Source organism: Amblyraja radiata, chromosome 15 (assembly GCF_010909765.2).
Source record: "Amblyraja radiata isolate CabotCenter1 chromosome 15, sAmbRad1.1.pri, whole genome shotgun sequence".
Lineage (NCBI taxonomy): Eukaryota > Metazoa > Chordata > Chondrichthyes > Rajiformes > Rajidae > Amblyraja > Amblyraja radiata.
Window position 1 is genome coordinate 29689375 of NC_045970.1, and position 21680 is coordinate 29711054.

Below are 21680 nucleotides of genomic sequence, written 5' to 3' on the forward strand. Positions count from 1 at the left end.
TGAAAGAACATCTGGCTGAGATAAGTGAGCATGGGAGAGGCCACCTGCCTTTTAGTCAGCTAATGGATGGTAAGGGATACCGGCCCAATTTTATGTTATTATTGCCCTAATATCCCTAAAACAGAGCTCCTCAAACTGGTCTGTCCTTTTGCCTTTATCAACAATGTCTTGAAAAAGTTATCAGTATAAATAAACATAGCATAAAGATTTCAGCCTCATTGGAATTTCAATCCGTTGGCCAGCTGTACACCTGCCTGAATTCCCAGCGTTGGAGGGGTGTGCAAAAGGTGCTTTTGGATCTTGTCAGAAAGATATGAAAGTCATTAGCCATTGCAAATCAGACAGCAATTTGGAAGTGCCAATGGGCAGAATACATGGCACACAAGCTTCACATATTGCTATTTGGTATAGAGTAGCATAACCAACCTTCCTTAACAGCACCACTGTGGCTACTCAGAACTGTGGTGAACTTTTTTTTTGAGGCTACACTGGGTGAATATGTTTTTTGTGACCCTCATTAAAAAGTCTGCAATCTTTCCTCAAATGTTTACCTTCAATCATCAGAGGCATAGATAGGGTAACAGTCAGATTTTTTTTCTCAGAATGGAAAATTCAAATACTAGAGGTCAAAGGGGCAATGTTTAGACTGAAGTCTGAAGAAGGGTCTCGACATGAAACGTCACCCATTCCTTCTGTTCAGAGATGCTGCCTGGCCCGCTGAGTTACTCCAGCTTTTTGTGTCCATGTTCTGTTCTATGTTTTGTTCTTCTCTTCTCCATTATGATATAGGTTAAGTACATGTAGGGCCTGTTCTTGTGCTGTACTGTTTTATGTTTTATTATTCCTTTTCCCATTATTTCCAGGTTAATAACAATCCCTCAATCAATGTTATTGAAATAGATGACCTGGTCACTATCACATTGCTATCTGTCAGAGTTAGCTCAATTTGGCTGCAGTCACAGTTGCTTGGGTTCTAAGATACTGTGAGATTTCCTGAAAGGGACCTCAGTGATGCTACGTAAATAAAATTCTATCTTTATTCCACTGCCTAAATTTCCTGGCCATTATAGAAGAACAAACCAAATTACCCACTTTACATATTCAATGAGCTATTCCTATTACCTGGATGATCACCAGAACCCTGTAGGCCATGACCATACAGGCGTCACCCCGCAACCATGTGGCGACAGCCTAGTCGCCTGTAGTGGGTGTGATGTATATGTAATATAAATGCCAGTGCCCCTTTAATATAAATGCCTGTACCTCGTGCTTGAGATCAGGTAACCTTCGAGAAGTTTCCGTGGGTTGTACAGATTAAATCTTACTTACAAGATGTCGGACGTGTTTTCTTTGTGCTCGTCACAACAGGTCCTTATGTGGTCTCAAACATGGCAGCCCACATGCCAAATGCAGAATAGTTCTCGAAATTTGACGCTACAAGTGGGTACTGGCAGTTCCCACTAAGCGATGACAGCTCACGTCTGACCACATTTAATACTCCTTTTGGGAGATACCGATACCTTGTGCTTCCATTTGGAATCTCATCCGCAAGTGAGATTTGGCAGCGGGCGATGCAGGAAGGGTTTGGCGATTTAGAAGGGGTGGAGATAGTTGTTGACGACATTCTCGTTTGGGGTGTGAACGCACACAACATGACGCAAGGGTGAAAGCCCTACTCGAACGGGTGAAAGAATCCGGCCTAAAGCTCAATCCCAGAAAGTCGGTAATGCACCCAAATGAGATTGAATATGTGGGACACGTCATCTCGCAAGCAGGCGTGTCACCAAGTCCATCTTGTGTCAGCAGCATGCTACAAATGCCATTCCCGACAAACAAGGCATGAGATATTTTATAGCTGTCATTCGCTTTGATGCCAGTGACAGCATTAATAATGCCTCATTTAGAAGTTGCAAAGGAATAGAGGAGTCATTCTAAATGTTGTAAATTGTTGAATTTCATTTTAATCTTAAATTATTTCAATTTTGAAAGATAATTTTTTTCTTCCATCCTTCCAATGATATTCGTAAATGGAAACTGGTTTAATAATGACAGTAAATAAATTCCGATTGTAAATTTCCTCATTTCCTTCTTTGGCAATGGTTAAGTCATTAATCATAAAATTAGTTTCCAGCATCTTGTAAGCTGATTGTTGTTAGAAAGTACTCTGTCAAAAATAAGAATAAGATATGGGAGAATGGACATCCATAGTCCCTTAAAATCTGCTGTTCTATTGAACCTAGACCTTGCTTACTCGGTTGTTAGGACACAGAAGTAGGCCTGTTCAGGTCAATAGAACATTGGAAAATACAGTGTGTAAAAAGGATCTGAAGAAGGATCCCAACCCGAAATGTCACCCATCCTTTTTATCCTAGAGATGCTACCTGACCCGCTGAGTTACTCCAACACTTTGTGTCTATCTTCGATAGAAAAATACAGCACAGAAACAAGGACTGTCGGCCACAATGTCTGTACTGAACATAACGCTGAGATGGACTAATCTCATCTGCCTGCATATGATCCATATCCCCCCATTCAATGCATATCCATATGCATATCTAATAGTCTCTTAAATACCACTGTATCTGTAATGTATCTGCTGCTACCATCATCCCTGGCAGCATGTTCCAGGCACCCATCACCCCTTGTGTAAAAATAAACTTGCCGTATACATCACTTTTAAACTTTGTCTCTTTCAGCTGAATTGCTATGACCTATAGTCTTTGACATTTCCATCCTGGGATTACTGTTGTGCAGGTTAGATTGAGAAACTGATTGTTGTTAGAAAGTAGCTAATCCTAAACCTGGTGTGGTGTGCCTTCAGGCTTCTTTACCTCCTGCCCAAAGGTGGCAGCGAGGAGAGGGCATGGCCCACATGGTGGTTCCTTCATGATAGATGCTGCCTTCGTACCTTGTATCTCGTATCATATCTTGATATTTATCAGTGTGCCTCAATGCTGTGTAGGTCTTACTGCATATGGGCATGTGCTGCTTCATTGACGATAAATTATAGATGGGCTTGAGCATTGTCCATAGTGCAATTGTTTATGAACATTCTCACTTCTGATCTTGCTGTAGAAAGAAGATCATTGTTGAAGCAGCTGAAAATAGTTGGGCCTAGGGCATTGCTTGAGGAATGCCAGTTGTATTGGCCTGGGGGTGTGGTGATTAGCCTCCAACAACTACAACTCTATCAGGCAATTGAACCAACTGGAGAGTAGTCCTGAGCTACTATCTCATTGGAGACCTTTGGACTATCTTTAATTGGACTTTACTGGACTTTACAGTATCTTACACTAAACGTTATTCCTTTTATCATGTACACTGTGGAACAATCGATTGTAATCATGCATTGTCTTTCCGCTGACTAGTTGGCACGGAACAAAAGCTTCTTATTGTACCGCAGTACATGTGACAGTAAACTAAACTAATTAACTAACTGTCTGTAGAAGGGTCTCGACCCGAAATGTGGTCAATTCGTTCACTCCATAGATGCTGCCTCACCCGCTGAGTTACTCCAGCATTTTGTGTCTACCTTCGATTTACCAGCATCTGCAGTTCTTTCTTAAACTAACTAGTGAGGTATGAGTGAGTATGACTCTAAGCACTGATATCCATCAATTGCACCAAGATTTCTGGATTCCAAAAGCAGCATTTATACAAAGGACAATCGCTCTGACCTCACATCTGGCATTTAGCTCTTTATCCATTTTTGGACCAAATCCAACCAGCCCTGGTGATAGCTGAAGTCAGCATTTGTGAGCAACTGATTGGTGAGTAAATGATGTCTAACAGCACTGTGTCAGTAGCACTTCCCATCATCGTGTTGTTGATTGAGATTGGCTGGGTGGTGATCAGCTGGATTGGATTTGTCCCTCTTTTTGTGAACAGGATGTACCTTGGCAATTTTCCACATTATTCTCCATACATCATCGTAATGAAAGGAGGGCTGAGGGACAGTCTCTGAGTGGAACTCAAACATTGCACCATGTATCAGCAAAGATGCAGGCAGAGCTTGAGCCCATGTTGTAGAGTCATAGTGTCATACAGCATGGAAATAAGCCCTTCAGTCCAACTTGCCCACACCGACCAACATACCCCATCTGTATTAGTCTCACCAACCAGCTTTTGGCCCATATCCCTCTAAACCTACTCTATCCATGTATCTGTCTAAATGCTTCTTAAACATTACGCCTCAACTACTTTTTCTGGCAGCTCGTTCCATACACTCACCACTCTTTGAGTAAAAAATTTACCCCCTCAGGTTCCCCTTAAATATTTCCCCCCCTCACCTTAACCCTATGTCCTCTGGTTCTCAATACACAATGGACAATAGGTGCAGGAGTAGGCCATTTGGCCCTTCGAGCCAGCACCGCCATTCAAAGTGATCATGGCTGATCATCCCCAATCAGTACCCCGTTCTTGCCTTCTCCCCATATCCCCTGACTCCGCAATTTTTAAGAACCTTATCTAGCTCTCTCTTGAAAGCATCCAGAGAACCTGCCTCCACCACCCTCTGAGGAAGAGAATTCCACAGACTCACCACTCTCTGTGGGAAAAAGTGTTTCCTCGTCTCCATTCTAAATGGCTTACTCCTTATTCTTAAGCTGTGACCCCTGGTTCTGGACACCCCCAACATCGGGAACATGTTTCCTGCCTCTAGCGTGTCCAAACCCTTAACAATCTTATATGTTTCAATGAGATCCCCTCTCATCCTTTTAAACTCCAGAGTGTACAAGCCCAGCTGCTCCATTTTCTCAGCATATGACAGTCCCACCATCCCAGGAATTAAACTTGTAAACCTACGTTGCACTCCCTCAATGGCAAGAATGTCCTTCCTCAAATTAGGGGACCAAAACTGCACACAATACTCCGGGTGTGGTCTAACTAGGGCTCTGTACAACTGCAGAAGGACCTCTTTGCTCCTATATTCGATTCCTCTTGTTATAAAGGCCAACATGCCATCCGCTTTCTTCACTGCCTGCTGTACCTGCATGCTTACTTTCATAGACTGATGTACAAAGACCCCCAGATCCCGTTGTACTTCCCCTTTTCCCAACATGATGCCATTTAGATAGTAATCTGCCTTCCTGTTTTTACTACAAAAGTGGATAACATCACATTTATCCGTATTAAACTTCATTTGCCATGCATCTACCCACCCCCCAACCTGTCCAAGTCACCCTGCATTCTCATAGCATCCTCCTCACAGTTCACACTGCCACCCAGCTTTGTGTCATCTGCAAATTTGCTAAAGTTACTTTGAATCCCTTCATCCAAATCATTGATGTATATTGTAAATAGCTGCGGTCCCAGCACCGAGCCTTGCGGTTCCCCACTAGTCACTGCCTGACATTCTGAAAGGGACCCGTTAATCTCCACTCTTTGTTTCCTGTCTGCCAACCACTTCTCTATCCATGTCAGCACTCTACCCCCAATACCATGTGCCCTAATTTTTCCCACTAATCTCCTATGTGGGACCTTATCTAATGCTTTCTGGAAGTCGAGGTACACTACATCCACTGGCTCTCCCTTGTCCATTTTCCTAGTTACATCTTCAAAAAATTCCAGAAGATTAGTCAAGCATGATTTCCCCTTCGTAAATCCATGCTGACTAGGACGGATCCTGTTAATGCTATCCAAATGCTATCCAAATTAACATTAGTTACCCTCCAATCCACAGGAACTGATCCTGAGTCTATAGAACATTGGAAAATTATTACCAATGCATCCAGATTTCCAGAGCCACTTCCTTAAGTACCCTGGGATGCAGACCATCAGGCCCTGGGGATTTATCAGCCTTCAGTCCCATCAGTCTACCCAACACCATTTCCTGCCTAATGTGGATTTCCTTCAGTTCATCTGTCACCCCAGATCCTCTGGCCACTACTATATCAGGAAGATTGTTTGTCAGGAATTATCAGGAAGATTCTCGAAACCTATACTCTGGGCAAAAGATTGTGCATTTACCCAGTCTATCCCCCCAACGCAATATTCACCCATTCACCCATAGCCCCATGGGAGGCCTGGTCCCCCAACGCAACCCGTTCCCGAACGCAATATTCCACCACTCACCCGTTCCCCCAACGCAACCAGTTCCCATAACACAATATTCCACCACTCACCCATAGCCCCCAACTGCTCAGGGGCGGCTCATTTCCCCTTATTCACCCTCTCTCATTAAACTTTAAAAAAAATCCAATTGCACTTGCACTTGCTGCCAGGACTCAGTGTCCTGGGATTTGCAACAATGTAGTGGGCAGGGCTGCAAGCCCATGGTGATGTCATAGCTGTAACTGCCACTGTAGTGTTTGTCATATTTCTCAAAGTGGGGTTTTGTAAAGTTAAAAATGTGATTAAATTGTAAAATATAACATAAATATGAACAAAATTTTATTAAAAAAAGATACGGCAAGACAATTGTGAGTAAGGTGGTCCAAAAATTGTGGCGCTATCGTGTACCATTTTGGCGTAGTTCCAGGAACCCCGCACAAACAGACATAGATAGAAATAAACAAGATGAGTGTTTTAGTAATATATGTATAGATATAGATAGATGTTATTTTGCCAACTCTGTCAGACATTCTCTCTGTTTTTTCCATCCCTCCCCATCTCCACAATTTAGACACAGAGTTGCCTTGACACTTTGCTGGTTCTGATGAAGGGCTCCAAACCAGAAATGTTTCAGACTATTTGTAATGTTAGTAACCTGTTGAAGGAAGTAGCACATAACTGCTGGGAGACCCTGTAAACCTTGCTGTGCACAGATGCAACTCCAGCTAAAAAAGTACTGGAGTAACTCAGGGCAGCACAGTAGTAGAAATGTGCAGTGGTAGAATTGCTGCCTTCCTGCGCCGGAGACCTGTGTTTGATCCTGACCTTGAAGGCTGTCTGTATGCAGTTTGTACGTTCCCCTTGTGACCGTGTGAGTTTTCTCTGGGTGCTCTGGTTTCTCCCACACGCCAAAGAAATACAGGTTTGTAGGTTGATTGGCTTCGGTAAAATTGTAAATTGTTGCTTGTGTGTAGGATAGAGCTAGTTTACGGGGTGATCGTTGGTTGGCGCAACTCGGTGGGCCGAAGGGTGTATTTCCGTGCTGTATCTCTAAAGTCTAAACTCAGTGGGTCAGGCAGCATCATGCTTTTTTTTTTGTAAACCAGCATCAGCAGTAACAATAATGGTTGCTAGCTGCTTACCTCATTGGGCCTCCTGTTAATGGCAATAAGCCATTAAACAACAAGATTAGCCCTGACTGCTTGCAGTAATCGTGTAAAGCAGGCTGTGTACTTTAGGCCCCATTAGCCTATTGTTATCATGTTGCTTTGCCCTGTGGAAAATTGCCTTTAGTAGTTATTGGCATTGCAAAATGGCAGAGATCCAACAGTAAACCCATGGCCTAATGAACAGATGGTGAGCAGAAAGACTGCAGGAGATCTAGCAACCCGCTGATAATCATGATGGGCAAACGTTGTTTGCTGTTATCAAGACCACCTTTGGTCCAAATGCCCCAAGGCTCATCCCGCTGAGAGTCAAGAGCACAGTGAAATTGTCAAGGATGGAGAGAGTCAGTCTCTGCTGGAAGGAACATTTCTAAGGACCCTTTAACTTGGAGTCTGTCCTTGAAGCGAGTGCCCTTGACTCTGTTCCACAGTAAATAAGCTGGTCCAGTCTTGCAACCACACCTGACTATAAAGGCATTGAAAAGATTTACTGAAAAACAACAAGAGTTTTTATAAAACATTGCTTTCATATTGCAGCTTTTTTTAAACTTTGGTTAGACTGCATTCAGAGTATTTTGTGCATTAGGTGTCCTTGAGACTCTTGAAAGGCGCCCATAAATTAAATAAAATGTATTATTATTATTTCTGGTCACTCTAGTACAAGAATGGTGCGGAAGCTTTGAAGAGGGTTTAGAAGAGGTTTAGCAGAATGCTGCCTGGATTACAGTGTATTTGGTGTAAGGAGAAGTTGGATAAACTTGGATTGGTTTTCCCCTGAGCATTGGAGGTTAAGAGGAGACCTGAAAGTATATAAAATTATGAAAGGCATAGAGAAGGTAAAACCCATTTCCAAGCATGGGGATATCAAAGACAAGAGGGCATAGCTTTAAGGTGAGAGGGGCAAAGTTTAACGGAAATGTGCGGGCAGGTTTTTAACACAAAGATTGATGGCTGCCTGGAATGTGGTTCCAGGCATGGTAGTGGAGACATATGTTATAGTGGTGTTTCAGAGGCTTTTAAATAGGCACATGGATATGTAAGGAATGGAGGGATATGGATCACATGCAGGGAGAGAAGATTAGTTTAATTTGGCATCATTTTGGCAGATATGTCATGGACCTGTTGCTATGATGTACTGTTCTATGTTCTCAGTTTCTCTTACTCTGCTCGCTGTCCTTCACGTCATCCGCCATTGGTCACAGAACCTATTTCATTAATCAAATCTTTAATCACTCCTGCGCATTTCGCCTTTTCCTCAGTCTGTGTCCATTTTTTTAAATAAAGGTTCTGTGAAATCTTAACACCACAATAATGTGGCGCTGAAGAGATACAATTGTGTTCTTGTTCATTAGCTAAGTTTTGGTAAGATTTATTTTTATTTCATAAATCAACTTTATTCAGAATAACAAATATATGCAACACAAAAAAACTATGCAAAAACTCTTCAGACATTCTCAGTGTCTATTCATTCATTAGAACCATACCCAGTAGTGTTCACACCTATCTTTAAACAGAACAAAACACCCTTGCAACTCATGTGGCTCCCTGGGGTGATATCCATTCCCTTGTTTGAGGGGTGTCACCACCAGACTCTGCCCCTCAATGTTCAGCAGCAGAAGGAACTTAAGTTGAGGTCTTCCCCCACAGTGCCTTGGCTGCACCAAGCTTCAGCACATACCCCTGCAGTCTGGAATGGGCCAGCCGGCAACAAGCCGTGACAGACATTTAGCTGTGCTGGGAGGCCAACAAGTTTCAGGTGGATCAGAAAGCGTCTTTCACCAAGTTGATGTTCTTCCAGAAGCTATGAAAACTGTCACATTCTGATGAACCAAGCACAATAATCTAAGTTGATTCTCCAGTGCAGTACCGAGAGAGTGCTTCATTGGCTGTCCTTTGGATGAGACATTAAACTGCTGTTTCACTCCAGTTGTTTCGGGTGATTGTCAAAGAACACATGGCTATACTTCATCAAAGTGTAGGATGTTATCACTGGCCAGTGTTTATCCCTCAATCAATATATTTCATGTGGGTTATCTGGTAATTGCTACTCGTGGAAGATTATCTTGTTGCTCCTACTGGCGGACAGAACCATGCGTGTAAGCCTTGCTGGCTTTGAATCCTCCTCCACTCCCTTGGCATATGGGGTTCCACAGGGCTCAATTTTAGGGCCCCTGCTCTTCTCTTTATACCTACTTCCTCTGGGCTCAATTTTAAGAAGGCATGGCATCTCCTTTCACTTTTATGCAGATGATAGCCAGTTATATATGCCACTCAGGAAAGAAGACAACTATTCTCTAAAATCACTTCTGTCTTGTCTTGAGGACATTAAGTCCTGGATGGCCTTAAACTTTCTGGGACTTAATGAAGAGAAGACAGAGGTGATTTTGTTTGGCCCCAATGGCTGCCGTGAACCTCCCTTTGTTGACTTGGGTCCACTGGCATTGTCTGTAAAGCCAACCGTTTTGAACCTGGGTTTTAGGATGGACGGTGATTTTAAATTAGATAAACAAATAGGCGCGGTGGTTAAGTCCAGCTTCTTTCACCTATGGAAGCTGGCAAAGGTGAAGCCCATTCTTGAGCGGCAGCATTTTGAAACAGTAATCCATGCCTTTATTACATCTAGGCTGGATTACTGTAACGCACTCTACTCTGGAGTCGCACGAGCTTCATTGGCTCGTCTCCAGCTTGTTCAAAATGCTGCCGCTCGCCTTTTGACCAGAACTCGAAAGAGGGAGCACATTACGCCAATTTTGGCCTCCCTTCACTGGCTCCCAGTGCACTTTTGAGTTCATTTCAAAATTCTTTTATTTGTTTTTAAATCGTTGAATGGGCTCGCCCCGCCTTACCTCTCTGAGCTGCTCCACCTATATGCTCCTGCCCGGTGCCTCAGGTCAGCTGATCAGCTGCTCCTTGAGGTACCAAGGTCTAAGCGGAAGCTCAGAGGGGATAGAGCCTTTTCTGTTGCTGCTCCGGCACTCTGGAACACCTTGCCGTTGCACATCAGACAGGCCCCCTCACTGTCCATCTTCAAATCCTCCCTAAAAACACATTTTTATTCTTTGGCTTTCGACACTGGCTGAGGCATTGCTCCTGTTTTTAGTGCTTTTAATGTCTTTTAATTTTTAGTGTGTTTTTTATAGTCCTTCGTTTTACGGTTTTTAATGGTTTTTAATTATTTGTAATAGCTTTTTGTTCATGAGTTCTCATGTACAGCACTTTGTGGCAACTGCAGTTGTTAAAGTGCTTTATAAATAAAGTTATTATTATTATTATAGTGGGAGTGAATCTTGTGAAAATTCTCTGCCATGTGTCTGACATTACAACTGTGATTATAACTTCAAAGAGATTATATCATAGGCTGTAAAGCACTATGGAACCTTATCAAAGAAACTGAGAATGCCCAAGAAATGCAAGTTTTTCTCTTTATCATCAGATCCAACTCTTATGAAAACAGATATCATAAATTAATAATGCTTGCACATAGGAGGTAAAAATATTTATTATTTCTGCAGCGTGATAATTTTTATTGCAGCTTTAAACAATATCGGGCAGCTTGCACCCATATAAATCACTTTATTATTTCAGAGATAAGCAATTTGAAAACAAAACATGAAATGTTTCCAAATTCAAAATATCAATTTGTGACATCATCCACATATTGCACTCATAAAGTTATTTTCATTGGTTGAAGTTTCTCCAGGAATTAATTTGTCATCTGTCTGTTTCACATGAATAAAAATAGCTACAAAGCAAACAAGAACATGGTGTATATATATGTGTAAGCATGTTGCAAAGAGTCTTCAGTTGGTTGCTGTTGTCAAGCTGAGCCATCTGCTGATGTCAGTAAAGTAGAATTTTTAAATATGTTACTTTTCAGTCAAGATAATGTTGTAACGTCTTCTTGCACATTTCTTTGCAGATGTTGTGGCTTGTAATCGTAGCAGTTACTTTGGGCAATGTGGTGAAAGGTAAGAACAGAACAATAGAGATTAAAACAGTGTTCCCAATAAAGGTCCCGGTCCAAAACGTTGCCTGTCCATTTCCCTCCACAGAGATACCTGATCGGTTGAGTTCCTTCAGCAGTGTGCTTTTTTTGATCAAGTTTGCAGCACGTGTCTCCCAATAAAGGTGTTGCTCGTCTTACTGTTATCAAGTTACTGTCAAGAAAACAATACATTATATCTAATATTTCTTCTCCCAAATGGCATGATTCCATAATTTATTCTTTCCGCTGTTTGACTCTCCAAATGAATCTGGGCATTTCCGTTTAACAAATTAGCTTTTGACATATTTGTCACAGGTTGCAATACTCGGCAAATGAGCAGAGGAATTAACTGCAAAGAAGTTGTGTAGATATAATATACAACAAAACAATTTCTACCTTGTTGTAGCAATGTTACAAAATGTTGAGATTTTAAAAATCAAGTCTGTAATTTATCCCATCAGATAAAGCATAAAAAGAAGTTTAATTTGTCACCTAATTCACTTTCATATCTTCAGTATTTAAAAAGTTATGGCCATTTTCACACTCGGAAATTAGCATCTTGTTCTCTATTGCTTTACCATTGACTTAACTCAAAAGCTGTGATCGAGGACAGTCAAATGGCCATAACTTAGTTAAAAATTAAGAGAACTAAAAGGAATGTTCAGTTATTATAGATTGAAGCATTCTGAAACAAATATGAAACAATCTTACTTAGATGACTTGAAATTAAAGCATATAATTAGTTAGTTACCTAATTGTAGCTAGTTACAAAATTCAATTACTAGATCTAAACATCTATCAATTTCTTAAGAATAGATTAACATTTTTAAATAACCTAAGTGTCCAAATAACATTCACACAAGAATTCACAATATAACATAATTTTTAAATCTCATTGTCATGGATTTATAGGCCAAATGAAAGGAATTTAATGTTTAATACCTGTAAATTAATGGCCATTTAAATCAACTTGCCTGTGGGTTTTTCTGGAACGCGACCATTTGGAATGTTGCGGTTTGCAGTGATTGAGATCCCCATATCTGCATGGAAAACACTGCCCGTTGGTATGGGGACTAAATCACCATTTCGCAACTTAAAATATGAACTAAAGGTATCTTAAGGAACACTTCTATACATAAAAATATACCGCTTTCTTTTACCTGTCACCTACATGAAATCCGTCCCCGTTGTCGGTGTAGATGGCTTCAGAAGCTGATTTTAAAATCACTCCAGCAGTGAACAAGTCGGGCGATTAAAAAAAAAAAAAAAAAATAGACAGAACGCCCGTCGGAACGATTATTCAACAAAATCTTGCATTCCAACCAAATATAATCCAGGACAAGGTAAGAAAAAATAAGCGTTTTAACCCCCCCCCTCAAACGCGCCAAAATCGTGCACACGGCCAGTGGCAGAATTGCAGCGCCGCTGAAGGTAAGTATTGTAACATACCTACTTGTTGTAATCATGTTATAAGGCATAGCATTATTTGTGCAGATTAATTTTTAAGGTCCCTACACTCCTTTCCCCAAGTAACCTAATCAAAACAATGTTAAAAGGGGTTCAATAATTTTGATGTGGGGAAAAGGTGAAAATCAGAAACTGGATCTGGACCGTTGGTCAATAACACTTCAGGCACTTGCTCAAATCTCAGAATTAGTACCATCGATGGCGTAAATATATGTAGAAGACTTACAGTTTACTGATCAGTGTTTGACCAAGAAAGAATAGAACCTGGATTGATAATAGCACAATTCCTATGACCAAAATACGGTGGCGATGCAGATACTGAGGCAATTTGAGACAAAAGGAGCACATATTCCGTGCATGCAAAGTCCCTGCAAGCAGAAAAGACATGAATAATGATGTAATCTTTAGTTTTACTTTTAGTTCAGTTAATTATCACATGTACCAAGTTATGGTGGAAAGCCTTTGTTGTGTGTTGACCAGTCAGTGTAAAGACAATACATGATTATAATTGAGTTATCTACAGTGTACAGATACATGATAAAGGGAATCATGTTTATTGCCAGATAAAGTCCAGTAAAGTCCAATTAAAGATAATCCGAGGGTCTCCAATTAGGTGCTCAGGACTGCTATCAAGTTGTTGGTGGGATGGATCAGTTGCCTGATAACAGCTGGGAAGAAACAGTCTCTAAATCTGGTGGTGTACGTTTTCACACTTCTATACCACTTGCCTGAAGGGAGAGGGGAGACGAGGGAGTGGCCAGAGTGAGACTTGTCCTTGATTATGCTGGTGGTCTTGCCGAGGCAGCCTGAGGTGTAAATGGAATCAAAGGAAGGGAGGTTGGTTTGTGTGATAGTCTGGGCTGAGTCATAGGGTGAATGCGTCATACATTTGGTATAAATTGAAGGATAGATATCAGCCAGACTATCCCTAGTGTTATACAACTATTCCCTAAACCTATTATGCCCAGGTAACTGGACATATATATGTCTTAGTGTGAAATCATCATTATGTGGTTAACTTTTTAAATCATTAACTTTCTGTGCAAAATTGCTACCTCTGATACTGGCAGACAGATTGAGAAAAAAATAGTTTATTGAAAACCATTCATCAAAACATTGCTTTTGATTTGTTTTAATTTTAATTACATTATCAAAATTGATGAAGTTGCAGACAATGAGGAAGGTCTGTCAAAGTTTACCGCGAGATCTACAGTAGATCAGGAATAGAAATGGCTGAAGAAATGGCAGATGGAGTTTAATCTGGGCAAGTGTGGGGTGTTGCACTTTGGGAGGTCGATTGCAAGGTGAAAATATAAGACAAGATCCTTAACAGTATTGTGTAGGAAGGAACTGCAGATGCTTGTTTAAACCGAAGATAGGCACAAAAGGCTGGAGTAACTCAGCGGGACAGTATTGACGTACAGAGGGATCTTGGAGCCCATGTCCATAGCTCCTTATTCAATGTGTAGAAAGGAACTGCAGATGCTGGTATATAACAAAGAAAGGCACAAAGTGAAAGAGTAACTAAGCAGGTCAGATAGCATCTCTGGAGAAAGAGGATGGATAATGGTTTGGTTCTTCAGAGTCCAAAGAAGGGTCCCGACCTGAAATGTCACTCATCCTTTTACTCCAGAGATGCCCTACCAATTGAGTTACTCCAGCACTCTGTGTCTAGCTCCCTATTCAATGTTCTTTTTGACAGATTTTCTTCATTGATTCAATTCACTTCTTACTAACACTGGCTGAGCTATATTGCCTTTTATATATATATATTTTATATATCCCAATTTATGAAATTTGCTTATGAAGTAACTTCTCTTTACAGCGGCGGAAATCTGCTACGACAGAATAGGCTGCTTTACTGACGATGTCCCATGGGGTGGAACACTAGAAAGACCAACTAAAAGACTACCTTCGTCTCCAGAGAAAATTAACACACAGTTTTTGCTTTGGACAAGAAGAAATACAGCAGCTTTTCAGGTACTGTTCATGTTACTCTTTTCTTTCATAACTTAAAATGAGGTTGAATGCAATAACAACTTGACATATTGAAAGAAAAAACAGAAAATCCAAGAGATCCACCAGCATCTAAAAGGTTATAAAATGTTAACGTTTTGCCCCATATCTGAATTGGAAGATTTGATAATAAACTGATATTATTTGAGTTGGAAAGAGTAGGAAGTGAAAACTGGTATAATGGGAGGAAAGAAAATTGAGATGAATGAGGAAGAGGAGAGAATTAAAAACTATATTGGCTGGGTCCATTTTCCCTTGAACGATGGGCAATAAGGCATGACCTTACGGGGGATTGAAAGTCAGGATGGGCATTGAAAGGGTAGATGGATACAACCTTTCTCCCAGGGTAGTGGAGTCTAAAACTAACTGGCTTGGGTTTATGAAGGGAAAGATTTAAAGAGGATCTGAAGACAAAGCTTTCACATAGAGGGTTATGAGTACAAGTGTGAACGGAAGTGGTCGAGGCAGGCACACAATGTTTAAAAAATATTCGGACAAGTACATGGATAGGGAAGGTTTGAAGTAATAGAGACCAAATGCAGATAAATGGGACTAAGTCATCAGGGACACATTTGGCTGAAGGGCCTTTTTCCATGCTGTATAACTCTATGAACCTATAGATATATAACCTTGTCAAGTTTTAAAGATCATTAGAAAAATATTGCAGAGATATAAAAAGGTGTAGGATGTAAAAAGTCATGTAAAATAGAAGGTGTGGGATGAAAGAATTACAGAAAGAGGAATGAGTAACTATGGGAAATAGAAAATGCCAGAACAAGGGAAGGGCATTGAACATAAAAAGCAAAACACAAATGTAGGTGAATGCACACCAAGCTATTCCAATTAGATACAGAAAAAATCAAGGGTACAGTGCCCCCATAAGGTCGAAGTGTGTATTGGTGGAGCAGAACACGCACTGGTGCAATGTGTCAGTGTGAATCCCAGGTCTGAGATTTCAGGGTATTCCAAATGATACCAGGCACTGAGTATAAATAAGCTCAGAAGTGGAGAAATAAATGGGGTAAATAGCCGTCAATCATAAAAAAGAAAAGAAAAGGAAGATATTAATCTGTGAGGAGGTAAAGAAAAGACATTAGGCAGTAGAAACAAGGAAAATTAAGCAAAACGATAGGGATAAAGGTGCATTATCAGTGCAAACGAGGAAGAAAATTGTCAAGCACTTTAAAAAATACTGAAGAAAAAAAATCATGTGAGCTCAAGGACAAAACTTAAAATCAAATCGAGAAGCCAAACAAAGAATCATAAAGGATAGTACATATGAGAAAGTAAATATAATCCAAATGAGAAAACAAATCTATTTCTCAAGATTGGTGCACAATCTTTTAGTAGGGAAGGTCAAATGGACAATCCAATCATTTCTGGTCATTTCACAGCACTCCAGAAATTAGACAGAGTACGTTTAGGCTCTACTGTCAAACGGCTGATACAATTATAGCGTCAGCACACACGGGTGGCACCAATCTCCATGCTTTGTTGCTTGGAGCATTGACAACTTCTTTCCTGCTTGCCAATATTCCTTTATAATAACTCCCAACATTTCCTACCTTAATTCTCTTACCATTCCATCTGGCCTGTGAGCTAATAATAGAAGCATAATTTCTGCCGATGCAGACCCATGGAGTCATGGCAGCTCGTTCCATATAACCATTGCTCTTTGCGAATAAAAACTCCTCGGGGTCTATTAAATCTTTCCCCTCCTCACCTTAAACCTATGTCCTCTTTTTCTTGATTCCCCTACTCTGGGCAAAAGACTGTGCATTTACCTGATTTATTCCTCTCGTGATCTTGCACACCACTATAAAATCACCCCTCATCATCTTGCACTCCAAAGATTAACATTCTAGCCTGCTCAGAATCCTGGCAACATTCTTGTAAATCTTCTCTGCACTCTTTCCAGCCTGGCATCATCTTTCTTATGACACGGTGACCAAAACTGACACAATACTCAGAATGTAGCCTCACCAACGTCTTATACAACTGTATCATAACCTCCCAACTTCTATACTCAGTACTCTGATGATGAGGGCCAATGTGACAAACGCCTTCTTGACCACCCAATCCACCCGTGTAGCCACTTTCAAGGATCTATGCACCTGCACTCCTAGATCCCTCTGCTATACAACATTTCCCAGAGCCCTACCAATAATTGGATAGATACTGCCCTTGTTATACTGCACAAAATGCAACACCTCACACTTCTCCGTATTAATTTCCATCAACCATTCCTCAGCCTACCTGCCCAACCAATTGAGATCCTGCTGCAATTTTTGACAACCATCTTCATTATCAACAATACCACCCACATTAGTGTCATCTGCAAACTTCAAATCCCTCTGCATTGAGGTTACTTCACCTCCTTAAAACCTAGAGTGGGGTAAACCTGCAAACTCTGAGTAGCAGCAAGGTTGACATCAGCCAAATGTAACATCTGGATCTAAATTGGATAGCCAGAGAAAATCTGAGCTGGTTTTGACAAAGAAATTGAATTGTCATTCAGAAATAATTTATATTTATGCAAGTAATCCTGATCTTTAATTTAGTGACATTTTACACAGAGCATCAAGCAACAGTCGTTAGACATAACCTCCATTATGTAACTGCTTCCACCCCTAAATTGTCAGTACAACTACCATTTCAATTAAAATCATTCTCACATGGAGCAATTTCATCTACTCATGGAAAGTTTTATTTCATTTTTACTTTACAGCTTTTAAAGATGTAGTGACATAAACAAATCTAAAATGTGAATGATAGCAGGCAGTGTGATCATGCATCATTGAAACACCATTAAGAATTTGAGAGTTGTATTAAAAAGAATTTCCTTGAAGGTGACATTGTTGCTTTGGAAATTTAGTTTAGTTTAGTTTAGAGATACAGCATTGAAACAGGCCCTTCGACCCACTGAGTCCGTGCAATCACCCATACAGTAGTTCTATCCTAAAATGGCTAGTGGGGTGCCGCAAGGCTCAGTGCTGGGATCCCAGCTATTTACAATATATATTAACGATTTAGACAAAGCAATTAAATGTAACATCTCCAAGTTTGCGGATGACACAAAGCTGGGTGGCAGTGTGAGCTGTGAGGAGGATGCTATGAGGCTGCAGGGTGACTTAGATAGGTTGGTGAGTGGGCAGATGCATGGCAGATGCGGTATAATGTGGATAAATGTGAGGTTATGCACTTTGGTGGCAAGAATAAGAAGGCAGATTATTATCTGAATGGTGTCAGATTAGGAAAAGGGGAGTTGCAACAAAACTTGGGTGCCCTTGCACATCAGTCACTGAAAGTAAGCACGCAGGTACAGCAGGCAGTGAAGAAAGCCTTCATAGCGAGAGGATTTGAGTACAGGAGCAGGGAGGTCCAACTGCAGTTGTACAGGGCCCTGGTGAGACCACACTTGGAGTATTGTGTGTAGTTTTGGTCTCCTAATTTGAGGAGGGACATTCTTGCTATTGAGGGAGTGCAGCTTAGGTTCACCAGGTTAATTACCGTGATGGCGGGATTGACATATGATGCAAAAATTGATTGTCTGGGCTTATATTCACTGGAATTCAGAAGGATGAGAGGGATTCTTATAGAAACATACAATTCTTAAGGGATTGGACAGGAAAAATGTTCCCGATGTTGGGGAAGTCCAGAACCAGTGTAAGAATAAGGGATAGGCCATTTAGGACCGAGATGAGAAGCTTTTTCACCCAAAGAGTTGTGAAACTGTGGAATTCTCTGCCACAGAAGGCAGTGGAGGCCAATTCACTGGATGTTTTCAAGAGAGAGTTAGATATTGCTCTTCAGGCTAACGGAATCAAGGGATATGGGGAGAAAGCAGGAACGGGGTACTGATTTTGGATAACAGATACAAAAAGCTGGAGTAATTCAGTGGGACAAGCAGCATCTCTGGAGAGAAGGAATCGGTGACGTTTCGGGTCGAGACCTTTCTTCAGATGATCAGCCATGATCATATTGAATGTCGGTGTTGGCTTGAATCAAACCCGAGTCTCTGGCGATGTGAGGCTGCAACTGTACCACTGTGCCACTGTCATGTCTATGTTATATGTAATTTTAGGAAGAAACTACAGATGCTGGTTTATACCGAAGATAGACACAAAATGCTGGAATAATTCAGTGGGTCAGGCAGCCTCGCTGGAGAAAAGGAATAGGTGACGTTTTGGGTCGGAACTTTTCTTCAGACTCTCTTCAGACAATCTGAAGAAGGGTTCTGTCCCGAAACGTCACCTCGTCCTTTTCGCCAAAAACGCTACTTGACCCGTTGAAATACTCCAGCGTTTTGTATCTATCTTTACATGTAATGTTATATGTTATTAAAAGTACATAAACAGGTAACGGTGATGTAATATAAAAGTAGAATTCCATTATTGTTTACTTTCTCTGCAGAAAATTACGGGAGTTAATCCTGCAACAATTGAAAGTTCTAATTTTGACCGAACAAAAAAAACACGGTTTGTTGTTCATGGCTATATGGACAAAGGAGAGGAATCGTGGCTGTCTGACATGTGCAAGGTACAAAAGCAAAATGGAGTCCATACAACATGCAGCATGAATTTATGTCTATATAATGTTTAAAGTTAATGTCAAAATTAATTTTAATAATCTTCTTATTAATATGCATTTATTCATTTTTTTAAAGGATGTAGTCAATGGTGGCAAGGCGCGCATTTAATGCCCATCACTGATTGTCCTTCAGAAAGTGGCAGTGAGACTCCTTCCTGAACTGCTGTAGTCCATTTAATGAAGGCATCTTTGCAGTGCCAAGGGGTAGGGAGTTCCATGATTGAGGCCCAAAGGCAGTGATATCTTTTCAAGTCAGAATGGTTTGTGACTGTGACCACTAGTGTTTCCCTCCCTGCTTTTCATTCACTCTTCAGTGGGAGGGACCATGGGTTTAATAGGTGCGGCTGGGATAGGCCAGACAATAAGCTGCAGTGTATTTTGTATATGTCAAAATTTATCTATTGTATATTTTATACCCACCTGTTCTCCTCTCAGTCAACTCTTCCAAATCGTAAACTTTTCCAGAGTGTATCCTTGAAAGACTCCTCAATTTTCTGACCCCTATTGTGCTCATCTCTCCAACACCCCAACCAGATTGTATCTGAAACTCATCCTGATCACCTACTCAATTTAACATGCCCCCAAAGACTCTCTATTGCTAGATGTCTCTGCAACTGGTCCTTCCACTACAATTGATTCCATGTAGTGTCATTATCCTTTAACCTACCAATGATATTTCCTCTCATCTTTCTCCCCAGTCGCATTCAGTCTTGCTATCCTCACACTGCTCTCATTTGCCTCTACACTCTACACATTCTCCATAATATCCCCTTTTCAAAGTTACAGGAGATCAGTCTTGGGCCTTATGCACAATAGAATAGCTGAATTTGGAAGTGCCACACAAAACTGGAACAAAGCCCCATTGCTCATATCATCTTAATGTGTGATTTTAGGTCAGGTTGCGTTTATTATTATTATTTATAGGGCGGCACAGTGGTAGAGCTGCTGCCTTACAGTGCCAGTGCCCGGATTCGATCCTGACTACAGGTGCTGACTGTACAGACTTTGTTCGTTCTCCCTGTGACCACGTGGATTTTCTCCAGGTGCCCCCTCCCACACTCCAAAGATGTACAGGTTTGTAGGTTAATCCGCTTTTGCAAATTGTAGTAAATTGTCCCTAGTGTATTGGATAGTGCTAGTGTATGGGATAATCGCTGGTCGGGGTGGACTTGGTGGGCCGATTGTTGTGTTTCCACACTGTATCTCTAAAGTCTAAAATCTATTGATCTATTTTTAAGGCAATGTTTGAAGTGGAAGATGTGAATTGCATTTGTGTTAACTGGTTACGTGGCTCACTGACTTTATACGATCAAGCTGTAAACAACGTCCGGGTTGTTGGTGCAGAAATTGCCTACCTAATTGAGGTGTTAGAGGTAATGTTAGACTTACTGAAGGGTTGCAATAAATTTAATTCCAAAAGGAATAGAACTGTTGCATTAAAATCTATACATTCATGTATGAACAGAAAAATCTTAACTATAATCGTTCCGAGACTCACATCATTGGCCATAGCCTTGGCGCCCATGTTGCCGGAGAAGCAGGGAAGCGAATCCCAGGGATTGGAAGAATCACAGGTAAACACTTCAGCAAAAACAACTTATTAAAATAATGTTAACTGAAATCAGAAGTTATTCTCCTATATTTTAAGCACTTGTTTTCTACCCCGAAGCTGGAATCGTCCCCCAAGGAATTCCTTTCACAGTGACAAAACAAAGTAATGTTTTGGTGCTAGGAGTCGGTGTTCTTCAGTGCATGCACAATAGATGAGGGCTGTCATACTCATTTTGTCTGTCGATACATGTCTAAGAGCAGATAGCTAATTAGCCAACACAGTTTGTGCAAAAGACAGAAATGTGAACCAATACTTTATAAAAGCCAAGAGAATTCATTGATGCAAATGTTTAGAATTTAGGCATTCAACTGTGGAATTAGAATTTGATTTGGATCTAGATGAGAATCAGGTGATTTGCATCTGCCAGTTTCAAGGATTTTGTGTGAAATAATTTTGGAAATTGTCGAATTAGGTTCCAGTCTGCACTGTGTAAAATTATACATAATTTGGTGCTAATTGGCAATCTGACAGAGAGATGAACACTCTGATGACAACAGCCATGGGAATGGTACTCATGCCAGGAGCATAAACTAACACTAGATGCAACTTGTAAATTTGTACATTCCACAGGATACAATCAAAATTCTGCTATTGCTGAATTATGATTCCACTGAAGTCAACAGAAATGAGTGTAAGAGCAGAATAGAAAGATGAGATTAATTTCTAGCTCCTGCTATTTAAATCAGAGTCCATGATTAAAGTTGGCTGATCTGAAATGTGTGGCCTGATCTGCAGTGTATTTCCAGCATTCTGTTTTTAATTTAATATTGCTCAGTACTGGTAGGAAACATGG

General features: G+C 40.8%; 1 protein-coding gene across 1 annotated transcript in view; it reads left to right on the plus strand.

Annotated features, from left to right (window-relative positions):
- The window catches only part of LOC116981408 (pancreatic triacylglycerol lipase), a 33477-nt gene that overhangs the window by 5050 nt on the left and 6747 nt on the right, over positions 1-21680 (plus strand). Inside the window, exons 2-7 of the mRNA XM_033034461.1 lie at positions 3076-3194; positions 11137-11185; positions 14495-14649; positions 19099-19224; positions 20514-20648; positions 20741-20849. Coding sequence (XP_032890352.1) covers positions 3076-3194; positions 11137-11185; positions 14495-14649; positions 19099-19224; positions 20514-20648; positions 20741-20849 — 693 coding nt within the window. The remainder of the gene's footprint in view (positions 1-3075; positions 3195-11136; positions 11186-14494; positions 14650-19098; positions 19225-20513; positions 20649-20740; positions 20850-21680) is intronic.